The 23727-nt window shown below is 43.0% G+C and overlaps 2 protein-coding genes across 2 annotated transcripts; both read left to right on the top strand.

Moving 5' to 3' along the window:
- Positions 1-9819: 9819 nt before the first annotated feature.
- LOC121307573 (ATP synthase F(0) complex subunit C3, mitochondrial-like) lies at positions 9820-11817 on the top strand. The gene is made up of 3 exons (XM_041239772.1): positions 9820-9864; positions 10605-10721; positions 11452-11817. The coding sequence occupies exons 2-3, from the start codon at positions 10635-10637 to the stop codon at positions 11572-11574; spliced, it is 210 nt and encodes a 69-aa protein (XP_041095706.1). The 5' UTR covers positions 9820-9864; positions 10605-10634; the 3' UTR covers positions 11575-11817.
- A 2647-nt stretch (positions 11818-14464) lies between these two features.
- On the top strand, positions 14465-21902 carry LOC121307572 (ubiquitin-conjugating enzyme E2 Z-like). Its single transcript, XM_041239771.1, has 6 exons — positions 14465-15333; positions 16253-16354; positions 17840-17972; positions 18227-18339; positions 18666-18756; positions 20345-21902. Exons 1-6 carry the CDS (start codon positions 14780-14782, stop codon positions 20519-20521), a joined length of 1170 nt encoding a protein of 389 aa, XP_041095705.1. The 5' UTR covers positions 14465-14779; the 3' UTR covers positions 20522-21902.
- The last annotated feature ends 1825 nt before the right edge of the window (positions 21903-23727 follow it).

The raw sequence follows: 23727 nt of genomic DNA, 5'->3' as shown, positions 1-23727 counted from the left end.
AAACCGGCGAGATTTCCAGAACTCGATTTAGTTTTGTTTGATACATATTAAAAAATTGAACACTTTACCCCAAAAAAACAACGGTGAAGGGTGGGTTTAATTATTAAGAAACGTCACAAATACAGTGGTTGCTACCCTGAAATGATATTTAACTTTAGGGCTGGCACCGCTTGGTCCTCATTTCTAGTCAGTAATGGTCCGAGTTGGTGAGAGACATCCACCACAGTCACTCTGGTTCAAGGCTAGGCTCACCGACATTGAGTCCGTTTACAAGGAAAAACAATGCAGACAGAGCTGCCTGAGGGAGGTACTGATGCTCACAGTGAGAGTGTAATACCATTGTAGTGTTAATAAACTAACCGCCATTCCGGCTCCCTCAGGTGGGCCGGTGGTGAAGCTATTGGTCTGCGAGGACGGATCGGAAGCTGCGTCGCTGTGTCCGCCATGCTGGCTCTATCCCCCATGCTGTTTGCAAAGCGGGTGTCGCTGTATGATCCGAAATGGCGCTTGTTTCACCGCATCAACGTTATACTAACTACGAGTTTAAATTTCTTTTCAAATTCAAAGATAAGCATCTTTGAATTGCTCCTGAAGTTACTCATAGTTTTCTAAGGATTTCATTTCAATGTGTTCAATAAAAAAATATATAAAAAATACAAATAGTCGGTCTATAAATTATTTTGATTTTTTACTAGAGGTATTTATTAATATAGAGAATGAAAACATAAAAACGTAACTTCTTTGGTATCCGACTTACTTCAGATGCAAAAGTCAAATGCTTCTTAGGATTTGTGGTTTCCGGGGTTCATTTTTGAGCGTTATATTCACACAACGACGGATGAAATGCATTGTATTTGCGGGAAAGCAACAGGGCCTAAATAAATAATTACTAGTATGATTTTCCCGAGACCCGTGTCTCGTAGCTGGCTACGCCCTTGATAATATTCTGCTTATCGCCGAGCGATTAACAAAGGTGACCGCGGTGCTGTCTATAAAATGATGCGTTTGTGTTCTTGGTAAACAGAGCCTGCGATCACCTTTCTGCCACTTTGCCCCTGTTGACATAGACTTGTTAGCACGCCGGGATTTATTGCAAAGCTGCATCGTGTTATGGAGACAGGGTGTGGACAGTGAAACATTAACGAAACAAACCGTTAACACAGCTAACCAGTCCTTAAATTAACATTCCAACCACATTAATTATAACTTTCTTCAAAGAAGTTAGTTAGTGTTTCATATGAGAGTGGCATGAATAAGTATTTAATTCATATGCATTTTTTTTTTAGTCAAACTTTGTTTGCCTGTAGTTTACAGAAAGGAAAAGGGGTAGTTTTCTTTTTTTTTCAGAAAATGACGAAACACGCTTTAAAAAAATAATAATAAGATATTAACCAGCTGAACTGACTGTCTGTTTGTATTTGGAACTCTTACCACTGTTACTGTCACTGTCTCCTCAGCTAATGCACCATTCTTTCACTGTTGCTCTGCTACTATGTCATTGTGGCTACAATTTGTCTTCATCCTAAACTGTTACTTCTTATCTCGTATTGTAAACTAACTTAAATATTACCTTTGCATTGTAACCCTGTACTGCCCGTAACACCTGTACGTTGCCTTGGATAAAGGCATCTGTCAAATAAATAATATAATAATAATAATAAATAATAATAATAATAATAATAATAATAATAATAATAATAACTGTTATTTTAATTTGATCTTCTTTTCTGCTGATTTTACTGCACTTTATAACTGCTCTTATCTGTAATGTGATATTTTGTAACAGTTGTAAGTCTCACTGGATAACTACTAAGAAATCAATACTAATACCTCAAAACTACAACAAAAAAGAAAAGATAAGCGAAAGGAAAATAAACGGTACTCGACTGCCCCATGTGGAGAGAAAAATAATAGCCTCAGGACTTTATTTTTATATAGGTATTTAAAAGCACTTGGCTGTAAACTTCAAACAAAGCCGATCGCATTTCTTAATAGACTGCAAGGAATGGACGATGCTGCTGAGTGCGTCTCCAGACATGCCATTGAAGATAAGAAGACAGGTGGTGGGGGTGGGGGGGGGTCATGAAACTTAACCCCTTCGCTCCCGGGACGGCAACTGATTCACGCGGGCTACCAGAGTAGGGCCAGAAAGTGGTAGGCCGTCAGAATGTGGTAGGCGTCCTAAACCTTGACCCGGGTAGCGTCAGAAAGTGGTATGTTTGTCTTTCAAGTACTTAATGAATGTAACAGTTTATGATATGATATTAATTTTAAAAAGTTAGATTTCCACATTTTAAAATGGGATCTCCAGCAGCAGAAGGCTCTAGTTGAATCACTAGGAACAAGACAAACTGTATTCGCCCGGAACGGCGTGTATGTTTACGATTTTAGACAACCCGACTTACTGCTCATCAGTAATGCACATTTGTTGAATTATCAAAAAAAAAAAACATTGAAGGTTGAGCCTCAGTACATCGGACCCCTGTATTCCTTGTTTTCTGAGCTAAAATCGTTTTCGCATGCCCAGGCAAGCGCAGTACACTGAGTACAACTTCCCCACACAGGTACTGCAGGTACGATCCAGCGCAGCCCCCTCGCTTCAAACAACACACTGCTTCCTTTTTAAACGCAGGTAGAATTTTAGACCCGAGTTAGGCACGCTTTTTATCTTTTGAATTGGTACTAATAAAATGCATTCCTAGATGAGACAAACAGCATGACAATAAACGCGCTGCATGTATGGCCTAATGTTCAGGAATGCCAGATGCCCTCGAGGGTAACCGAGTTTTGGGGGCTGTTTCTAATGGATTTCCACATCTGTATAACTTGGCGAAGCTTTGCCCTGCACTTCCAACAAATTCAGTGTCGGAACAGCGTGCAGTCTCGATGTACGGGCAAGCCTTCACACCACAGAGACAGAGAATGCCAGCTGCTGAGGGACGCTGCATGCGTTCCTTTAACAAATGGCACATTTAGATCCGTAACCGTTTCTGTCAATATAATTTATCCCGAATGTTTTTAATAAATTGCTTTATGTAACGCATTGCATCAACTGAGGGAAATAGTTTAACGTGGTGTTTTAGCGGCCCCTGCTGGCAGATACACAATACTGCCGCCTCTGGGTGTATCGTGTGTGTGTGTGTGTGTGTGTGTGTACTGAAATACACAGTGCGATAGCCCATGATAATGTAATTTTAACAATGTAACATGTATGTTTAGGGACCATGGAAATGAGATTAACATACGGGATGGACAAAAAAAAACATAACATATGTTGCGCACACTTGTGTCATTTGAAATGACGCATCTGCTTCATCCTTGATGTTTATCTGGTGGTCTGACCCGTGTGCATTTTGTAATAAATTAAACAAAAAAATAAAAGAACATTTTAAAAATGCCTGGTACTTAGCTCTCGGTTGGCAGATGTTTCAGTGGTTGTATCCTCATAATAATAATAATAATAATAATAATAATAATAATAATAATTAATTACGTAAGAATGCATTATCTAATGCACACCGTTTATATTCCACTACAGCTAATACTAGTAGTTGCCTAATATTCTCCAAACAGTCCCGTGATCCGAACGACCGGGACACGGCCACGTTGCAAAGACGCGGTCTGCATGCACCCTGGTAGCATTGCGACGTTCTGGAGTGCCAGCGCCTCTCAACAGGTGCCCCGTTTCCAATCACAGGTCTCGCCGGCTGCAAGCCTCGAAGCCTGACTGTCTTTAGGATGACGAGTCCCAGGCTTGCGGCCCTTGGCGTTTGACTGAACTTCCAACAGCACCACGAAAACTGGGACACAAACCAGACATGCTCGGAGGCGCTGGCATGGCAGGGGTAATGTAACACTGGCCACAAATCACAGCCGAGTTACTTTATAACTGCCCTATCAAGAGTAAATGGGCGGCCGTCACTCGTTAGGGTTACTACAGTGAAGAGACCAGGTCTGTTACTTCTCGGCTCGTGTGATTGATTCATTTGACTGGCTGTGTTAGATTAGAAATTAAAAATAATATAATCATTGAAACAGAAAAAGAAAATAAATAATGAAAGCAAGAAAGGTTTTCAAACGTTTAGTTAAATAAAAAACAAGATATATATAGATATATATATATATATATATATATATTCTATATATCTATATATATATATATATAGTATATATGTGTGAACTCCCCAGGTAACACACTCCCCAGTAATGTTGTTGAAGCTGACACCCTGGGATCCTTCAAGAAGCTGCTTGATGAGATTCTGGGATCAGTAAGCTACTAACAACCAAACGAGCAAGATGGGCCGAATGGCCTCCTCTCGTTGGTAAACTTTCTTATGTTCTTATATAGTATATAGTTTTTTCATGCACGAACTGCCTCTATAGCGGAGGTTACAGAGGTGTAAAGGTGCGCCCCCTACTGCTAGAAGTATATCTCAACAACAAAGCAGTGCTGTTCTGCGGCGCGATCACAGTCGTCGCTGTTTCCTCATATTTATCATTGTTTCAGTTTGTATAATCCTGTCAGGCTGTGCTGCTTGCGTGTAGCTCATATCAAACAAAATGCCACACAATTTTCTTTTATATTATGTAAGTTGCAACAGGATCAGACATAGTATATGTGGTAGAGATGAGAATGATGTAAAAATTAATTAACGCTTTAAAAAAAAAAAAAAATCATGTTTGGTCACTGCTATATATTTTGTAATCACAGATGGCTCAAAAAAAACCACAACCCCTGCACATTGACCCTCAATATGAAATGGACACGGGCTGGAGTTGGGGGTTCTCAGGGAAGCTGGCTTTGCCCAGAGCAATGACATGCAGCGGCGTTCCTGTGCGCTAGCTCAGCATTAAATCTGCTTTGTTTTGCGTGTCAGCTCGCATTTGTGTTGTGGGTTTGCTCACATAGGTGTTTTAAGTAGAAATGTGCAAGATGTGATTTATTTAACCCTATAAGGGCCGGTGTCCCTCCTGGTTTTTGTTTTAACTGTACACTAAATTAACTACTTGGACCAATTAAGCTTTCAATAAGCACTTAATTGGTCCAATTTTAAGTAACTTAGAGTTCAGTTGGAACACAAAACATGTGACGCACCGGCCCACCAGGACCAATGCTGGAGACCCCTGCTCCTGAGAAATAAATAGGTCAATAATGACAATTGAGTGAAAGGACATGTATAAGATTCCCTTAGAAGGGTTTACCACAGTGAAACCATAGCAACGTGCAATAAAGAGTGAAAATTAAAATGCTAATGTGCTTAATTAGACCTGTTTAATTGTTTTCAGCTCTTAAACAGCTGCAAAGTTCAAGTTATTTATAAAATGTTACAGATAACTTGAAATTCGCAACTGTTTAAGAGCTCAAAACAAGTAAAAAAAAGGTCTAATTAAGCAAGTGATCAGTTTTATATAGGGTCTAGTCAAGACAAAGCAATTATAATAACCCAGCCCATGCTGTGACTGGATGGAAGACATGCCAGTGTAAATACTGTGGGTGTGTTTCGTATTTGACATTGGTAGGGATTGGGTTAATGCCATCACTGGATAGGGTTAATTCCATCACTGGATTGGGTTAATGCCATCACTGGATAGGGTTAATGCCATCACTGGATAGGGTTAATGCCATCGGATAATTGATCATCATTCAAGTCCCGGGCAGGTGGTATAAACAGAGGAGACGGGGTTGGTGTGGGGGGCGCTGCCCAGCTTGCAGGTTACCGTTGTGTTGAACTGCCTGGTTTGTTTGGTCTGCGCTGTTTATTTAGTTTTTGTTGTTATTGTTAATTAAAGTGTTGCGCAGCGCTTAAAACTGCAGCTTCGGTCTCTGCGTTTGCTTTCCTGCTGCTAACCAGCCTTGACCGCAACGTCACCCTGCTGGACGTGCATATATTATAAAACTGTGTAACGCAAACTCCACGCTGGACTATGTGTCTTTTAGCAGTGAAAAATTAGATTTATTATTATTATTATTATTATTATTATTATTATTATTATTATTATTATTATTTACACCTCCCAACCACAAGGTGGCGGGAGCACAGTTTTTTTAAGCGACCTTCACTTCTGTACCATCTTGCCCAGTGCTGTAGTGGGCGGGACTTCTTACCTCTCTGTGTCCAATCCGGGCAGAGGACACCGGGAAACGTTCAGAGAGGTTAAAGAAACCAGAACCAATGAGCAGCGAGCTGCAGCCTGTCCGCACTCCGGCCAATCGAAACGCGAGAGCAAAAGCAGACGCACGACAGCGTCCAATCAGAAAAACACGCCGGGACCGTGGAATCTCCTGCGGGAGTCTTTTATTTGACGAGAGAACCAATCGTGCGCCGAGGGGTGCGAGCGCAGCCAATGGGAGTTGAGGACGGCGCGGGGCGGGGACGGTATAAGTAGCAAGGTGAGCGGCTGGGCGGTCACTCGTTCGCTGAGCTTGCAGGGAGCCGGAGCGCCTGGATCGTCTCGTTTGCCATTCATTGCCGGACCGGTAAATATATCATTACTTCTCCTGCTAATTTACCCCTCTTTTCATTGGCTTGAGTTCAGTTCTGATTGCGCTGAACCTGCGTGGCCTCGTTTCTGACTGGCTTGGCGTGGTCTTCGTTTTATTTCTTTTCAAAAGCAAGTTTAAACGGGCCGCATATTCGCCGCTGTGTCGGTGACCTTTTTAGTGAAGAATTACCTTTGACAGCCGTAAAATATTATATATATATTCTTCCGTTTATTCGTTTTACTGTCAGGGTCTGCGGTTTTTACTTTTTTTTCTTCCCATTGCGATATTCTGTAGCAATCTTAATATATTTAACAATGTCAGCCTCGGGCCTGTTTGCTTTCTGCCAGCTCCATCTCTTATTTAATTGCACGATACTGACTATGCCCGTTTATTAAACGGCATTATAACAATTTGTAGCTAGCTATTTTTTTGTTTAACTGAGTTCTCGGTTTTATTAACACGGGTTTTGCTTGTTACCGCGGCAGAGCTGGGTTCAGTGGTGACCTTCACCGGTAAAATATCGCCTCTGTCCAAACCCCATTTTGAAGGGCTTCGTGGAAGACATTGTGAATATAACACCGTGGTTTTAAAACCTTAAACCTAAATTTAAAACGAAATTCAAGTTCATATGCGCTAATGGTCTGCACCTAGCTGCTCAAGCTGGCCTCTCCTACACTGCGATGTCAATGTTAAGTAAAAGATGACTCTCTAATCGGTATATGATATATTACTGTATTATACTGCCCCGGTTCTGTCGCTTAACCGTTGCGTAGTGCGTGTAGTACGGTGTCCTTCGTTTGACTGTCAACGCGGTGGCGGTCCACATGCGACCCAGACACGGGCAAATTGTCTGCACAAATTATGGACGAAACACCTATTAGATAAAAAAAAAAACAATTTGTAAAGTTGCACGAGGATAACAGTTATATGATTTGGACAGGTTTAAGACAGGGAGAGAAGAGCCAGGCTAGGGTTCTGGTGGAGCCAAATCGCGTCGACCTTCCAGTAGTAACACTTTGGAAACGTCGGTTGACGCTGAGAGATTTAGCTGGGGCAGGAACTTTACACACTCGCCGGGTGACCCACCCTGAGTAGATAGGAGGTGGCTCCCGTCATCGTTGAACCAGGACCAGCCCCACATTACTCCTCAACTCATAATAAGACGAGGTGCCAAGATCAGCGAATCCTGGTGGATTCGGAATGGTGTCGCATAAAGGTCGTCTATGACACCAACCTATTAACCGTTGCGTAGTGCATGTAGTACGGTGTCCTTCGTTTGACTGCGCGACCCAGCGGTACTGTGGGTCTCCATCTAGACCAGGGGTGTCCAATCCTGCTCCTGGAGGGCCGATGTCCTTCCTGGTTTTGTTCCAACTATATCCTAAATTACTTTTTTGCACAAAGTATTTCCAGTTGTTCTAATTAAATAATTTAGGGCACAGTTGCAACAAAAACCAGGACAGGGATTGGACACCCTGGTCTAGACATTTTGCACTAATTTGCAAACCTGTACCAAATTCTTCAAAGGGCAGACTTTCCCTTTTGAAACCTCTGTTTAGCGCTGGAAGGTTAATTGCTATTGTACCTTTCATATTACTGTCATGGTTTGCTCTACAATGGGTCACCAACTGTGCTCCTGGAGGGCTGGTGACTTTAGCTTTTGATCCAACGGTACACTAAATTGGACCAGTTAGGCTGCTAAGCACTTAATTGGTCCAATTAAGTAATTTCAGGTACAGTTGGGATACCTGCCCTCCTGGACCAGGGTTGGAGACCCCTGCACTGTAAAGGCTAATGCATGCAAGACTGATGTGGGTATCAAGGCTGCACATTGCTGGGTTCTCAAACAATTTTGCACTGCACCTTCCCCTCTGCCTTGTATGCTTCCTCACATGCTTTTCATTCTGTGGCACGTTGTTTTCACCTAGACAAGGTAAATGTCATTTAAAGGGCATCAGCATGTTAAGGCGGCCCGCTAAGGATTACCCTTGATCAGTGCTGGGCTTCTGGAAGTGTAAGTGAGTTGCTTGTGCTTTTGGGCCAGACTAGCTGCTTTTATTGAAGACTACGTGTGGGTGTTCTCTCTCTCTTCCCCCCCCCCCCGTGCTGCATGTGTTGTGGTCTTCTGACCTTGATGCATGTAGCTGGTCAGCATGCATGGATAGTGCAGGCCTATGGTTAGGACGGAGGGAAGGATTTCACATGGAATGGGCTACCTAGTCATGTGGAGCTGGAATCATAAGAACATAAAGTTTACAAACGAGAGGAGGCCATTCAGCCCATCTTGCTCATTTGGTTGTTAGTAGCTTATTGATCCCAGAATCTCATCAAGCAGCTTCTTGAAGGATCCCCTGGAATCCTTTGAGACCTGACCGTTCAAATCAGTTAGTTGAACTTGGAGCCGGACAAGCGCTGATGGACTGACTGGCCTCCAGAATTTATTTTTCTTGTACATGACAAGGCCTGGATTTGGAGGCAGCTGTTTTTCTGAATGTAGAAAGCAGACCTGTTAACCCCACTCCCTAATGTGTAAAAGCAAGACTGTTCATTAAACTACCTGTCTCTGTTTTTAGAATCCCACAATGTACGCTTGTGCTAAATTCGTCACCTCGCCTGCTGTGGTAAGTGATGTTTTTTTGTTTAATCCTCTTTGGGTCTTGATCCAGTGAGCTACACTGCCTCATTCATTTGAATGACTGTTTTAGCTATGTAATAAAATGGTACCTGTATGAAAAGTTACTGAAGTGAATGCAGACTGTACCAATACTCTAATCTTGCATGCGGGCCTGTAGCCTGATTTGAAACAGTTGAGAGAACTAATGGCTGGTAGTGGTATTTATTTGGCAGACACCTTTATCCAAGGAGACTTAGAGACTAAGGTGTGTGAGCAATGCATCAGCTGCAGAGTCACTTACAACAACGTCTCACCTGAAAGACGGAGCTCAAGGAGGTTAAGTGACTTGCTCAGTGAGTCAAAGCAAAGCCCTTTAACCACCGAGTCACACGATGCACAGGTCGCAGTGCCATCTGTACCACAGTCTTTGCGCTTGTCCAGGTCTTGTGTAGCGATATACAAAAGATTTCTACTTCTGTTCAGATCCATGGTGTAAAAAAAAAAAAAAAAAAAAAAAAAAAAAAAAAAAAGCGCGTTACGGTTCATAAAGACACTAATTCCCATCCCTAGAACAATCTGATAAGAATCTCTGTTGGAGAGCTTAGACTAACTCTCTGGGCTCTGAAACCTGTTTTTTTTTTTTTTTTTTTTTTTTTTTTTTTTTTTTTTCCCCCCCCCTTTCAGGACGCCGCGTCGACCTAGGTCCCGAGAACATTCTCCATTATCAGTGTCCTGGTTCAACAGACCCGAAGCCAAGACTGAACAGGTATTGCACTTCACTGACTACAGGGCCTTCAGTCTACTCTGCAAACACAGGCTTCGTCTACAGCAGGGCTTCTCAAACACCCCCGGTGTGCTGGTTTTCATTCAAACTGAGCTTTCAATTACTTTTAACCAAACCCTTAAGTGAACTGATAATCTGCTTAATTAGACCAGTTTACTTGTGTTCAGCTGTTCTTATAGTTGCAAATTAAGTCAGGTGTAACATTTGAGGTAACGAACTCTGCAACTTTGTAGGAGCTTAAAACAAGTAGAAAAGTCTAATTTAAGAAATGATCAGTTCAATTAAGGGTCTAGTTAAGTAATTGAGAGCAGTTGGAATGACAACCAACAGCCACAGGGGGTCCCCAGGGTAGTTGAGAACCCCTTGATTTGCAGGGATGGCAATAGCAGTTCCAGGCTTTGAGCTTGATTAGCCCTGGTGTTCTCTTTCTTAAACCTAGTGAAAGCAGGAATGGATCAAACTTATGCAACATAGGTCTTGTTTCCATTCCTGTCTTGGTTTGACTTCATGTACAGAAGTGGTGAGACTTGCACAGTAGGACTGGTTTGGGGTGAGCTTGTGCATCAACAGCTGCTGCTGCCGTGTCTTACAATAGGACCTCCTGTCTCGTCATCCTGCAAGGGAATTTACTGCAGCAGTTAATGCATAGATCAACCCGCTTGTCTCAAGTTGCTTTGGATAAAGGCGTCTGACTAATGTTCCTGTCTCTGCTGCCCCCCCAGTCCCTGGTGCTGCACAGCGATGCCGCTGCTATGCAGATCTTGAGCCGGGGATTCCAGACCAGCGCTGTCTCCCGGGACATCGACACGGCCGCCAAGTTCATCGGAGCATCCGGTCAAGTAGCCTCGGGGCGGTGACACCGCACCGGCCCAGTCCTCGACCGTAACCCTGACACACAAGCCCTCGGACTAGTAACCTATACGGTCCACTCGGACCTACTCCCCTCCCCCCCCCCCCCCCCCCCACCACCACCCCCTCCCTCGAGTCAATTGTGTTCAAGATTCTGACATGCTCCACTCCCTCAGTCAATTTGTAGTTCTTAAGACTGTAGGGTGACCGACGTCAAAAAAAACGGTCCGACGAAGTTAGGACATGAAGTAAAATTGTTTAATCCATTTTTAAGACTGTAAAATACCCAACATGCAATTGTACGCGTTAACTTCTTCCCCCCCCCCCCCCCCCCCCCCCCCCCCCCCAAGAATACACTTGATAACATTACACTTGAACCTGAAATTGAGGGATATTTGTCTGGCTTGCACTATAATGACTAACTGAATTTAAATGATTAACTTCTGCACAGGTACAGATTTCCACACTAGTAAAGCACGCAGATACTTGCTTCCACATAGATCAGGTCTCTGCACCAATACATTTTGTTAATGCGTTAAACCGTATGGATTAACGGGAGTCTACTCTACTTTGTTTTGGTCTCCATTCTCCACGTAGAATACCAGTCCTTTTATTTTTCCCCCATTGTAATTTGTACATCAAATACTTCAGCAAAAACCATTGGTCTTTCACAATGTACTGTCAACCTGGCCAAATGATTGATTCCTCTTATTTCTCCTCCCCCACAGGAATCCTTCTCTGAAGCAGCAGCTGTTCTCCTACGCTATCCTGGGCTTTGCCTTGTCTGAAGCAATGGGTCTCTTCTGTTTGATGGTTGCGTTCCTCATCCTGTTTGCTATGTAAACCCCCTCCTCATTTTCCACACCCCTTTTAGGGGGTCCAGGGTGTAGGTTATGGCCACTGAGGGCTCCCCCGGCCCCTGGAGGGGTTTGGAACTCTGACGTGCAGCTGCTGAGGCCGTGGCATCGCCATTCCATTAGTTTTATTTCAAAACAGTAACTTTTGTCCAAGTTTTATGTAATAAGATCTTGCTACTTTGTTTAGGCAAAATGTCTAAAATAAAGTGAGGGGTGGATAATCCTGTAACTGTTTGTATCGTCATTTCAAAGTGTTTGAGAGGGAGGGAGCTGTGGCTGGTTAGCATTCAATCAAAACATGTGGACTGACTGCATTATACCAAACACAACTTGTGCAATTGTGTATCTCAAACTGGAGGAAATCAAGCACTTGATCACAAAGTAAGACGTTTGCATGTCGTGGTGGAGAGAGGCATGTCAAATCTCTTGTGTTCATATGGTGGCTCTGACCAACCTTTCAACCCTCTGTGTGGAGTAGGTGAGGCTGACAGAGGTAAATATTTTGTGAAATGTGTCCAGTGCTGGCACACAGGCTTTCCAGACAAACTCTGTTTCAAAGCCAAGTAAAAGCAGACTTGGAGAAAATGGAGGCTTTCAGTTCGGTGGGGGGTGGAGCCGCTTTGGATTGTGAACAGTCAAAGGAGGGGGTGTGAAACTGCAATGAAAGGGTTTCTTCAGTAAGGCACCAGCTCTTAACTGCTCCTTGGTGACTTAACTTCAGTGGCTGCTTTTACAAACTTAATGTAAACTTAAGATGTTTTAAAGTTAATGGTAATTGAGTTAACTTCACAATGCCATTCCTGGTACTGGTCTGCTAAATCCAGGTCACTTCTGTAAAAACGTACATCTCAAAACAGCAAACATGTTAAGTGGAGTTTTACTAAGCTCTGCTTTTTTTTTTTTTTTAAATGTATATTTAAACTGGTAAAAGTGATTGCTTCCTCGTTTAGAAAACCTGTTCTGTGCTTGCAGTTCTTTGTGGAACTGGCCCCAGCGTTTGTGTAGTTTGGCTGCTGTGGTGGCCCCTAGCTCAGGGTTTCCGACAGGTGTTTTGGAAATGAATGTACTAAGATCACAGCTAAGGATGTACAGACTGGTTGTTTTGGGCTCTCTTCCGCATTCCCTTTTTATCTGACTTGCACATTAATAATACTTAATGCAGAAAAAGCTGGGCTTTCACAATGCACTGTCATCCTGACCAAACGGAGAATTAATCAAATATGTTTTTTATATATAAGGGCATGCTAATCCTGGTTGTTTATTAATTTGTTCAGGATCTGAATGGAACCAGGTCCTGGTTTGAAATAGCCACTAGACACTCAGCTGAATCCTGCTCCGTGCCAACGGTTTTCTCTTCATCAGCTGAAAGTCTTCTGGGTTTCATTCCATCTGAAGCTCTCAATTAACATGATTGATCTAATCTGTGCAACTAGACAGATTTGTATTTTTTTTTTTCCAAAATTATTTACAGTTGATTTAGAAAATACATGTGATTTAAGGCACATGACCGATGAAACAGTTTGAGGCCTGGAGAGAAGTGTTAAATGTGTTCATTAATAAAATAATTTGACCAGTTCAGTAATTGAGAGCTCAGCTGGAACGAAAGCCTGAAGACACAGCAGTCCCCTCCAGGAACGGAGGTTCACACCCCCTGCTTCTACTATAGAAACCAGGGCTGGTCGAGTGTGGTCTGGCCAGTCCAAGTCTTATGCACCACCAAAGTACTTAATTTACATCCATCCAAGTCTAAGATTTGTCACATTTTAAACCTGGAGTGGACTAATCCCCCTGGACTGGAATAGACTAATTCTCCTGCACTGGAATGGTCTAATCCTCCTGGACTGGAATGGAGCATCCCTGGTCTATATGCCCTATAGTGGGGCTTCCCATTCCTGCTCCTGGGGAGCCCCTGTGGCTGCTGGCTTTCAATCCAGCTGAGCTCTCAATTACTGGACTAGACCCTTCATTGAAATGATTTGATTAGTTAGACCTTTTTTAATTGTTTTAAGCTCTAAATCAGTTGCAGAGTTCAAGTTACTTGTAAAATATTACAGCTAACTAGAAATCCTCCAGGACACCCCTGCCCTAAAGTTCCAATATATATAACAAAAAAAAAAAAAAAAAAAACAGCAAGAGGTGATATAAACTGATTATTTTAAACTGCTTCTCAACATTTTTAATAGTTTGATATGTTGAAACACACACTGTGTCCTCTCCACATTCGTGAGCCCAGCAAGTGCTTGTTCATGTGTAACTATGCTTTATATTTATTTTTAACACATTCACATAGTAGCCTTCTGTGGGGCATAGCCCACTTTTTAAAAACTTTGATTTTATATATATATATATATATATAGATATAGATAGATAGATATTAATTTGAGCTTTGACTGGTTGCTTTTTAGCACAGTGTCTATAGATTATATATAAAAATGCAAAGCTGGTCCATTCGTATCTCAGAGAAACAGATAATGACATAAAACATCTGTACAGCACTGAAACAAAAAACACCCAACTGTACTGCTGAACCTCGTCTTCTTTAATATTAGCATCGCAAGGGTATCCATGGATTATAAAAAATAATAGATGGGCCTCTTCAGTGTGTTACAGGAACTCTTTCTGTGTTACAGTTGAAAACTCTTTCGCCTCTGTGGAAGCGAGAGCATTAAATAACGCTCTGTAATTTATGGACTAGTCACAAGAAATTATATATGAGGATGAATGATATAAGTGACTGTAAGGATAATATCTATATAATATATATATATTTTACCTATATTATATATTATTACATATTTTACTACATATGAAAATGTAATGCAATGCATACATAAATAAATGGAAATGAAAATAGAAATACAGACACGTACATATAATTGGGCTGAGGTACTGGGTTTGCCCGCAAGGTGGCAGTGCAGCCACTTCAGTCTCCAACGATAGAGGAAGTGACTCGGGGGAAAAAACATCTTGAGCCAGCGATGAATTTAGACCGCTCGCTTGCGAACAGCCAGCTGCTGTCTTCCGTGTCTGCGCACAGTAATAACCCCAGTAATACTCATTATTATTATTATTATTATTAGCCCGAAGCTGTCCGCTTTCTCTAATAAAGCTGTAAGGCTTGCTGTTCCTCTGAGATCACAACCCCTCTCTCACAGACTGGCAGAGACAGAGAAAAGCGATAATTCAGCAACATGGCGGACAGTGCTGGGGAAGAGCCGTCTCAGCAGCTTACAGCCGGCCCTGCTACCGCCGCCGCCTCTGCGGGAATCGTCGCCACTGGCGGCGGTACCGCGGGAATCCACTTCACTCAGATCCTGCCGAGCTTCGGGAATGCACTGGCGCAGAGTACCGGTGACTCCGCCGGGACCAGCCCGGGTCTGGTGGCCTCCACTGCAGCTGCGTCGGGGCACGGTTTCACGCCTGGTTCTGCTGTTAGTGGTACCACTGGGGATGTCTCCCCGGCTTTCGGTGCTACTATTGGTGTCGTCGGCACCGCAGTGGGTACTGCCATCCTAGCCCCCTCGGCCGGCATCGGGAACGCCGTCGCCTCTGCGATCCCCAGCATCGGTTTAGGTCTCACCGGCACAGACACCCCGAATACAGCCACAGGTTTGCACCCCATCGCCGGCTCCGTGGCCGGAGCGGGTTTGCTTTCCCAGCTTCACTCCACGTTCTGGGACCCGACCATTAGCACGGACTGGGACAACGAGAAAGCGTCGCAGCAGTGTATCCTGAGGATCAAAAGGTAAACACATCATTCTGTTTATTCATTTAATACACACAAACACAATATTTGATATACACAATAATTTGTTTTAAAAATGCTCACGATATATATATTATATATTATATATAATAGATTATATATTTATATATAATTTTCCCATAAGCAACTTTAAACAATGCGGTTTAAATTGAACTACTCCCTAGTATACAGTAATTAGTGTCATCGTCCAAGTTGTCGTTTTAAGGGCGTTAAAACGTGTCTGGTTTACATTTCAATTGCAGCCTCTCTGTACAGTACAGTACGAGTCAGGTGTTTATTTATGTTAAGGAGCAAATCCACTTTACACTTCCTACGCACTCAAGTATGTGTCACTAAAAATCGTATAATTCTTGGCAATGGTTTTTGTTAGGTTTTTCACATTTAGTTATTTAGTAGCAGTGTTTATTTTTAACAGGCAGAAGTTGCCCTAAAAAAAAAAAATCTGAATACTGCTAATATGAATGATATCCAAAACCAGAACGTGGTACGAAAACTATCGTAAGAAAAGATATCTGGTATAAATTTGATAAAAACTACAAGCCCCAGTACAGCTCATCCACACGCCACTGTCAACAAGTTCGTACGGCAGCTCTGAATGGACAAATCAACTTTCTCACCAGACCAGCAACCGAATTACAGCGCGATCCTTTTATTGAAATACTAACGCTGGTACTGTATCGCAAACATGAAAACAGTTTCATTTTTTTAAAGCAATACCACCAATCTAATTGCATTATCAGCCCGCTGCTCCTTAACATTTCCCGCGGCTGTGCTTTTAAAATATCCCAACTCTGCGAGAAAACCGCGGACCCGGCAACACAGCGCGCAGTTACCTTCACGCATGCGCTGTGTCTCCGAGTGATGCCGCAGCATGCCTGTGTCTCATTTCTCTCTGCAGGGACATCATGTCAATCTACAAGGACCCCCCCCCAGGCATGTTTGTGGTTCCAGACCCTCATGACATGACTAAGGTAATTGGAATTGGGGGGGGGGGAGTCACGTTTAGAATTCTGATTAAATATAATTATTGTTAATAAATGTACATTATCATGTTATATGCATAAGTACAATCAGTCATTGAATCTCAGCCCATATGAATCAAAAGGTCTTATTTAAATGACTTGACGACACATCGCCTCTACCAAACAGCTTCGCTCTCGGGCTTTACAGTGCTACGAGAACCCCTTGATGAAACTATAACCTTGTAATTCACTGTAGCCCATCTGTTCTATATTATTATTATTATTATTATTATATTATTATTATTATTATTATTATTATTGTGTCTTATTAAACTCTTAGTAAAACCAGGAATGGATCAAACCGCTATGCAATGGGAGCCTTATTTCCATTCCTGCCTCAGGACAGGTTGTTCAGATGAGAGGTGTAAGGTTTGTTTTCTTCAGTCTTCTTCAGGTAATCTTCAATCAAATGAGTTCTTTTCAGGCTCAAAGCAAATGCAAAGACAGTACAGGAGGCAATGACAGGATAGCACTGTCAGTGCAGCTAGAGTAGCAGTGAAGCTGCAGGTAGCCCTGCAGATCTACCGGTGGTGTTCCAGTGCCCCACCCTGGCCACAAGGTGCCGTCTGAGCTGCCGTGGCAACAGAGGTGGCATCAGAGAGTGTGTTTCTGAGATGTTAATATACTGGACAGGTTCCATACCTCTGAAGAGCAGCATGCCGTCTCCAGAACTGGAGTGCTGTTTGTGAGAGACATGCAGGTGTGTGAGTGTGTGTGTGTATATATATATATATATATATATATATATATATATATATATATCTCTTATATATATATATATATCTATAGATATATAAATAATACGCAGAGAGAGAGAGGAGGTTTGGCTCGATATAGTCTATATTTTCTATCTCTGCAGATCCATGATATTACGCCCCCCTAGTAATCAAAATTTCGACACACCCCTGAAATCCAGAAAGAGAATGATAGCCTCATGACCACGGGGCAAGCAAGCGCGCGGAGAGGGCAAAACCGGTTTTGGTGCGATAGGAACGGGACTAATGCCGGGGGAAACTATGGGGCAGCATCTGGGGCCTAAGAAGGAGAAGGGAAATTCAGACCGGTTATTGCGATTTCAGGGTATCCATTGTATTGACAACTGCTCTGGTGCTGCCTTAGTGTTGCCCTCATGTTATTTACCGTTCATACATTGTTCTAGGAGCACGTTTCCCTCGTGAAAATAATTGCTGTGCTTCATGTAGTGCTGTTCATGTATGTTATATCCTTGGGGGGAGCAGCCATTCAGTGAATTACGATTTCAGATCATTGCGCTCTGTGTGCCTTAGTGTGCCCTCATGTATTGTTCTGCATTGTTCTGCGTTTCTCTGTGTGATTCTGTGTTCCTGGGTGTTTATATGCGGTCTAACCTGGGTAAATAAAGGGATTGATGGATTGATTCCATGTGTTCTGTGCTGTTCTGTGTGTTCCTCAGTGGTTCTCTGTGTGGTTCTGTGTTCCTGACTGTTACCTTCCGTGTTGTGCAGGACGTGGACCGGCCCGGCTTGGAGCCCGGCTCAGAGCATCTCCTCGGTGCTCATCTCCATCCAGTCCCTGATGACAGAAAACCCGTACCACAACGAGCCCGGCTTCGAGCAGGTAACCGGGACAGGGACGCAGCTCCCCACAGCTCCCCACAGCCCCCCACTGCTCCCCATTGCTCCCCACAGCCGCCCGCAGCTCCCTGCTGCTCCCCACAGCCCCCCTGGAGCTCCATACAGCCCCATAGCAACCCACAGCTCCACACAGCCGATCACAAAATACATGTATAAGTACATAGTCAGACAATGTGATTGTGTCGCTCTTTTTTTAACCCTTGCTGGTTCCCTCCCTCCTTCGCTGTGTGTGTACAGGAGAGGCACCCCGGCGACAGCAAGAACTACAATGAGTGCATCCGCCACGAGACCATGAGGGTGGCGGTGAGCGACATGCTGGACGGGAAGTGCCCCTGCCCTGAGGCCCTGTGGTGACTGAGCTTCATATACGTTTTCCCTTGCTTACTTTAGAATGGAATAGATTTTACGACTGTTACGATTTCAAATATTTGAATAATCTTTAAGCCTTGGTGCTGTGTGCATCTCTCTCTCTCTCTCTCTCTCTCTCTCTCTCTCTCTCTCTCTCTCTCTCTCTCTCTCTCTCTCTCTCTGTGTCTGCTCTCTCTCTCTGTGAATCTCTCTGTCTCTCTCTCTCTGACTGACTCTGTCTCTGTGTGAATCTCTCTCTGACTGACTCTCTCTCTCAGTCTCTGTGTCTCTCTCTCTCTGACTGACTCTCTGTCTCTTTGTGCTGCAGGAGCGTGATGGAGAAGTCTTTTCTGGAGTACTATGATTTCTATGAGGGAGTCTGCAAGGAGCGCCTTCACCTGCAGGGGCAGAGCATGCAGGTAGCATACAGGCTGCGTGGACCAGACCCACGCAGAGCTGCAGCAAAGCATAGCAATTCAATAGCATAATTCTTACAAATCGAAGTATCTACATGTGTAATGCTGCAAACTATTTGTACTTGTATAACGCTGCATTATGAAAAACTACAGGAGAGTTGATACCAGACCTGGGGTGAATACTGATTGTGAATATATCAATGTTTTATATAATTTATTTTGATACGATTCGAAATGTAAATATTTAAAATAATGTTGTTGGGAATGTTTTAAAATATTTAAACTTTTTGTTTCAAGTGTACAGCACACCCTCGCTATAACGAACCTGTTGGGGTCCAATCCTTTGGTTTCGTTATATCGAGGGGTTTGTTATAGTGAAAGGACAGTCAGAATGAACGATACGCTGTTGGAGTAAGTTAATGAGAGGAGATTGTGACTAAAAGTAGAATTGCACATGCTGTTAATCTCATGTATGCAGTATTCTGCCTGTGCTTTATCCAATTCGTTAAAGAATTCAAACACAGTACAAAAAGCAAAAATCCTGAATTGAAGCTGAACTTTTATTCAAAATCAATCTGAAGTGAATCATTTCAAAGCGCACCAAATCTTAATCGGACAGTCAAGAATCCCAAACTGAGCTATAATTCCAAATCATGACCCTGTTGTTTAACACGTGTGCTCAGATCCGCTCTGTGTAATAGCACCGTGAAAACAAGGATCTTCCCTCCAAGTTCAAAGCTCTTAAACTTCAGAGTAACCAGCAGCTCTCATCCCGTTTCCCAGGCAGACAGGACCCACAGGCTGCGTGCAATGCTATGCAGCCTTTAGTGACTACAGTTAGTTTTATATAAAACAGGTAGCTTATTTGTATCAAGTCCCCTTGATTGACTTGCAGTTGGTGTTTGAGAAGGGACTCGAATGAGGAGACCTGTTTATTTATACAACCTCAGAGTGAACCAATTGCCCAGGTGACAAGACAGGGAGGAGTTCTTCTTCTTATTAATATTATTATTGTTTATTTAGCAGACTCCTTTGTCCAAGGAGACTTACAGAGACTAGGGTGTGTGAACTATGCATCAGCTGCAGAGTCACTTACAACAATGTCTCACCTGAAAGACGGAGCTCAAGGAGGTTAAGTGACTTGCTCAGGGTCACACACAGTGTGTCAGGGAGTAAGCTGGGATTTGAACATCCTGGTTACAAGCCCTTTTCTATAACCACTGGATCACACAGCCCCCTCCGTTCTGTGACTGTTTGATAATGACTCTGTTACACCAGGTGACTGATCAGAGATCTGTTATTGTTTGAGTGTAGGGTTCCAAGGAGATTGATTTCACTTACAAAGTGTTATTTGTATAAAATCTGGTAATTATTGGAAAAGTTTATTGCTGCTTATATGTGAAAACCAGATGAATGTGGAGTACGAGAGAGACGGAGTGAGAGCAAACAGCTCTGTATTCAGGGGGAATCAGGATCCACCAGGATACTCATCAATCACGAGAAATACTTCATGAACAACAAAACCAAGTGATCAACAGGAAACTCACCATTGTATTTATTTATTTATTTATTTATTTTTATTTTCATAAAGGATCCTTTCGGTGAGAAGAGAGGGCACTTTGACTACCAGAACCTGCTGTCCCGGCTCGCAGCCATCCAACAGCGTGTGAAGGAGAAGTGCCAGAGCCAGGAGAACGACGCAGACACAGACTCGGACTCCAGTTCCACAGGGACCGACCCCGACAGCCAGGGCAGCTCCAAGCCCTAGGGACAGGGAGAGAAACTCTGAAACAGAACTCTTTTCGTAAGAGGTGCAAAGTTCCAGCTTTTTCTAACCTTTTTCAAGGAGACAAAATAAGTTTGCTTGTTTTTTTTTTGTTTTTTTTTTGGGAAGCTAGGCCATCTTAATGATGGCTGTAAGCTTCAATGAGGAGTTCATCGATTTAAATAAATGCATACGTATACATGATAATTAAATAAATACAAATGTTTATTAAAAAGACTGTTCTGGGGTTCCCGAATGGTTCTGGCTGTCGACGTTCTAGAGGATTCCAGAAGAGAACGTTCTGGAATGATTTAGCGTTCTAAAAGAAGCTGGGAGCACACTGCAGGAGGAGGAGGACGTTTCTGCTTATTTTCAAAGACAGACGGCATCTCAAACGAGACGTCAAGGGCTCTGTCTCTCTTTTCTCTAAATGTCGCCGCAAAAACGTGTTTTGTTTTTCTTTCAACGGCGAAGCATTGCTAGAGATCTAAAGAGTTTAGCGTCTGAAACAGGATCGGCGTGCAGAGGAACACGCCCCCTTGTGGCAACAACAACAACAACAACAACAACCACCACAACCACAACCACAACCAAAGAGCAGGAACATGGACACAGGCCCTGTCCTGAGTTTGTCGTTTCAAACTACTGTCTTGTTCTTATGAGTTATTATTGTTGTATGATTTGTTAAAGAGTACAAAATAATATTATTAGTGGTAATGTTGATGCCAAAAAAAAAAAAAATGTTGTTCATGATAACAAAAGATTAAATGCCTAACTTGTGATTTTTGTAGATAGGCAACAGGTAAGTTTTAATCAGACATCAAGGACAATATTATAGGGATGGCAATAAGACTCCTACTGCACAGCAGTTTCACCCATTCCAGGTTTTACTACCAGCTTGATCAGCCCCACTGTGTCTAGGTAACAAGCTAACGTGTGACTTATTAAACTCTAAGTAAAACCAGGAGTTGATCAAACCGCTATGCAATGAGAGTCTTATTTCCATCCCTGTATTCTGCCCTTTAGGCAGCTCTCTGTTAACCAGGGAGGCCTCTCAATTCTGAATTCCTTCTGCTTTGCTTAATTTCGTGCCTGAAAGCAGCTTCCGTTACCAGCTGTCACTGCTGGGATGGTGCCTGGTTGTTGGGACGCTGTCAGACCGGCTCACAGACCCGGGTCAGGGCTAGTCTTGGACTGCCTTGCCTCGGCTAAGATTAGCTTGTCCGGGTTTGGTGATGATCAGGGGTCTGTGGAAGGAGTCGTGTGTGTGTTTAACCCAACGTAAAATAAATGATGGGATGAATTGTCCATGTGCAGTTTCCATCTGGCAGTGTTGCTGAGTGCAGGGTGTCTGTGTGCATGCTGTCTGTGTGGTGCAAGTGTGTCTGTTTAATTGCGTGTTGTGTGTGTTTAATTGCGCAGTGAGTGTATGTGTCTGTGTTTAATTGCGTAGTGTGTGTGGCTGTGTTTAATTGCATAGTGTGTGTGGCTGTGTTTAATTGCATAGTGTGTGTGGCTGTGTTTAATTGCATAGTGTGTGTGTGTGGCTGTGTTTAATTGCATAGTGTGTGTGTGTGGCTTTGTTTAATTGCATAGTGTGTATGTGGCTGTGTTTAATTGCATTGTGTGTTTGTGTGTGTGTCTGCGTGTCTGTTTAATTGTTTAGTCTGTGTATGTGTGTCTGCGTATGTCTGTTTAATTGCATGGTGCGAGTGTGTGTGTGTCTGAGATCTCAGTTCCACCTGACCTCTGGAAGATTAACTGCCATCCCAGTTGAACCCTGAAACCCTGTGTTGCCTTGCTGATTATTAGTGATACTAAACCCTGGTGAAACATCTAACGAAACTGGACCGTAACTTTACACTTTGTGCTAAACAGATGTGTGTTGTATCTATATGAAATCAAGGGTTCAAACTAAACCACAGTGATTAACCCACAGCGGAGCATTTTATGGGGTGACGGGGGACTGCATTCTACAGCTTCCCTAGTTCTGTAGAATGCACTAAAATGTCACTTTAAGTTCTATTTTGTCTGCAATAGTTCTTCCATCTGCGATTTATTGATGCCATATTGAATTGGTACCATTTTTCTCTACATCTACTTTGAGCTTGTCTGGCGAGTACTAATTGCTGTGACAATGTGACCTTTCAACTCTGCCAGCCCCGCCTCTGTTTAACCCCCTCATAGGTAAGGATGGCAGATTCCGTTTTAGTTCCCTGAACGTTTCAACTTTAACTGTGATCATTTTTATAAAAAAAACTGAAACGTGACAGCTTTGAATAATACAGAGTGAATAAAGGACAAAGCTTCACACAATTGTCCAAGTTGTAAAATTCAAAAAGGATCTCCTTTATTGGGTATCCACAGTACATGTTACACATATTTACACGCTCAGACTGGGCACCTAGGAGTCCTGTGCGGTTCCAGCGTGATTAACCCATCAAGTGCCATAAGGGCTGTATGTGCAGAATTAACAGTGACATCTAGACTTCACTTGTTTGCTTTGAACAGAACAAAACTTAAGTTATCAGAACAGTAGATGCCATTTAAGAATGCTCCAAAAGATTACAAAGCAGCCTGCCCTCAAATGAGGACAACAGCACTGAAAGAGCTAGGCCCATGCCAGGACTCACACGTGCTACTCTGCTGGAATCAGGTGAGTTCTCCCTCAGTGTCTGGCTTTTGACAAAACAATCCTATAGTTCAATGATCGGCTGATCTTATTGTGCATCATACAAGTAGCTCCTCAGGACCATAGCGTGACATTAGGGATGAGAATCAGACTCCCGTTGCATAGAAGTGTGATCCATTCCTGTGCTTGACCTCAATGATCTCCCAGCTCGTAGCGTCACCAACCAGAAGCTCTTCCTAGTTTAGTACAGCCAGCGCCAGCGGGACACGCAGAGAGAGGATTATAAGCACGTTATTGCCGGGTGCTGCTTTTCGCATTTGTTAAGTTGCGGTTACATTTCATTTCGCTGAGATTCCGCGTTGTGATTCATTGTTTTCTGTTCAGGGAAACTAAGGCAGCACAGGATTCCTTCCTACCTGCGATAAAGATGGAATTCCAAAGTCCTTATTGTATTTATTTTATTTTATTTTATTTTTTTGGTGAGCCACTTTGGGCGTTGCAGTGTAACATGCTTTAAAAAGTGGAACAACTTGAAGAATGCTTGTTGGGTGATTCATAAGATTTGCTATGTGTCCTT

This window comes from Polyodon spathula, chromosome 57 (assembly GCF_017654505.1).
Source record: "Polyodon spathula isolate WHYD16114869_AA chromosome 57, ASM1765450v1, whole genome shotgun sequence".
NCBI lineage: Eukaryota > Metazoa > Chordata > Actinopteri > Acipenseriformes > Polyodontidae > Polyodon > Polyodon spathula.
Note: the sequence above shows the minus strand (reverse complement) of the source record. Positions and strands in the feature narration are given on the sequence as shown.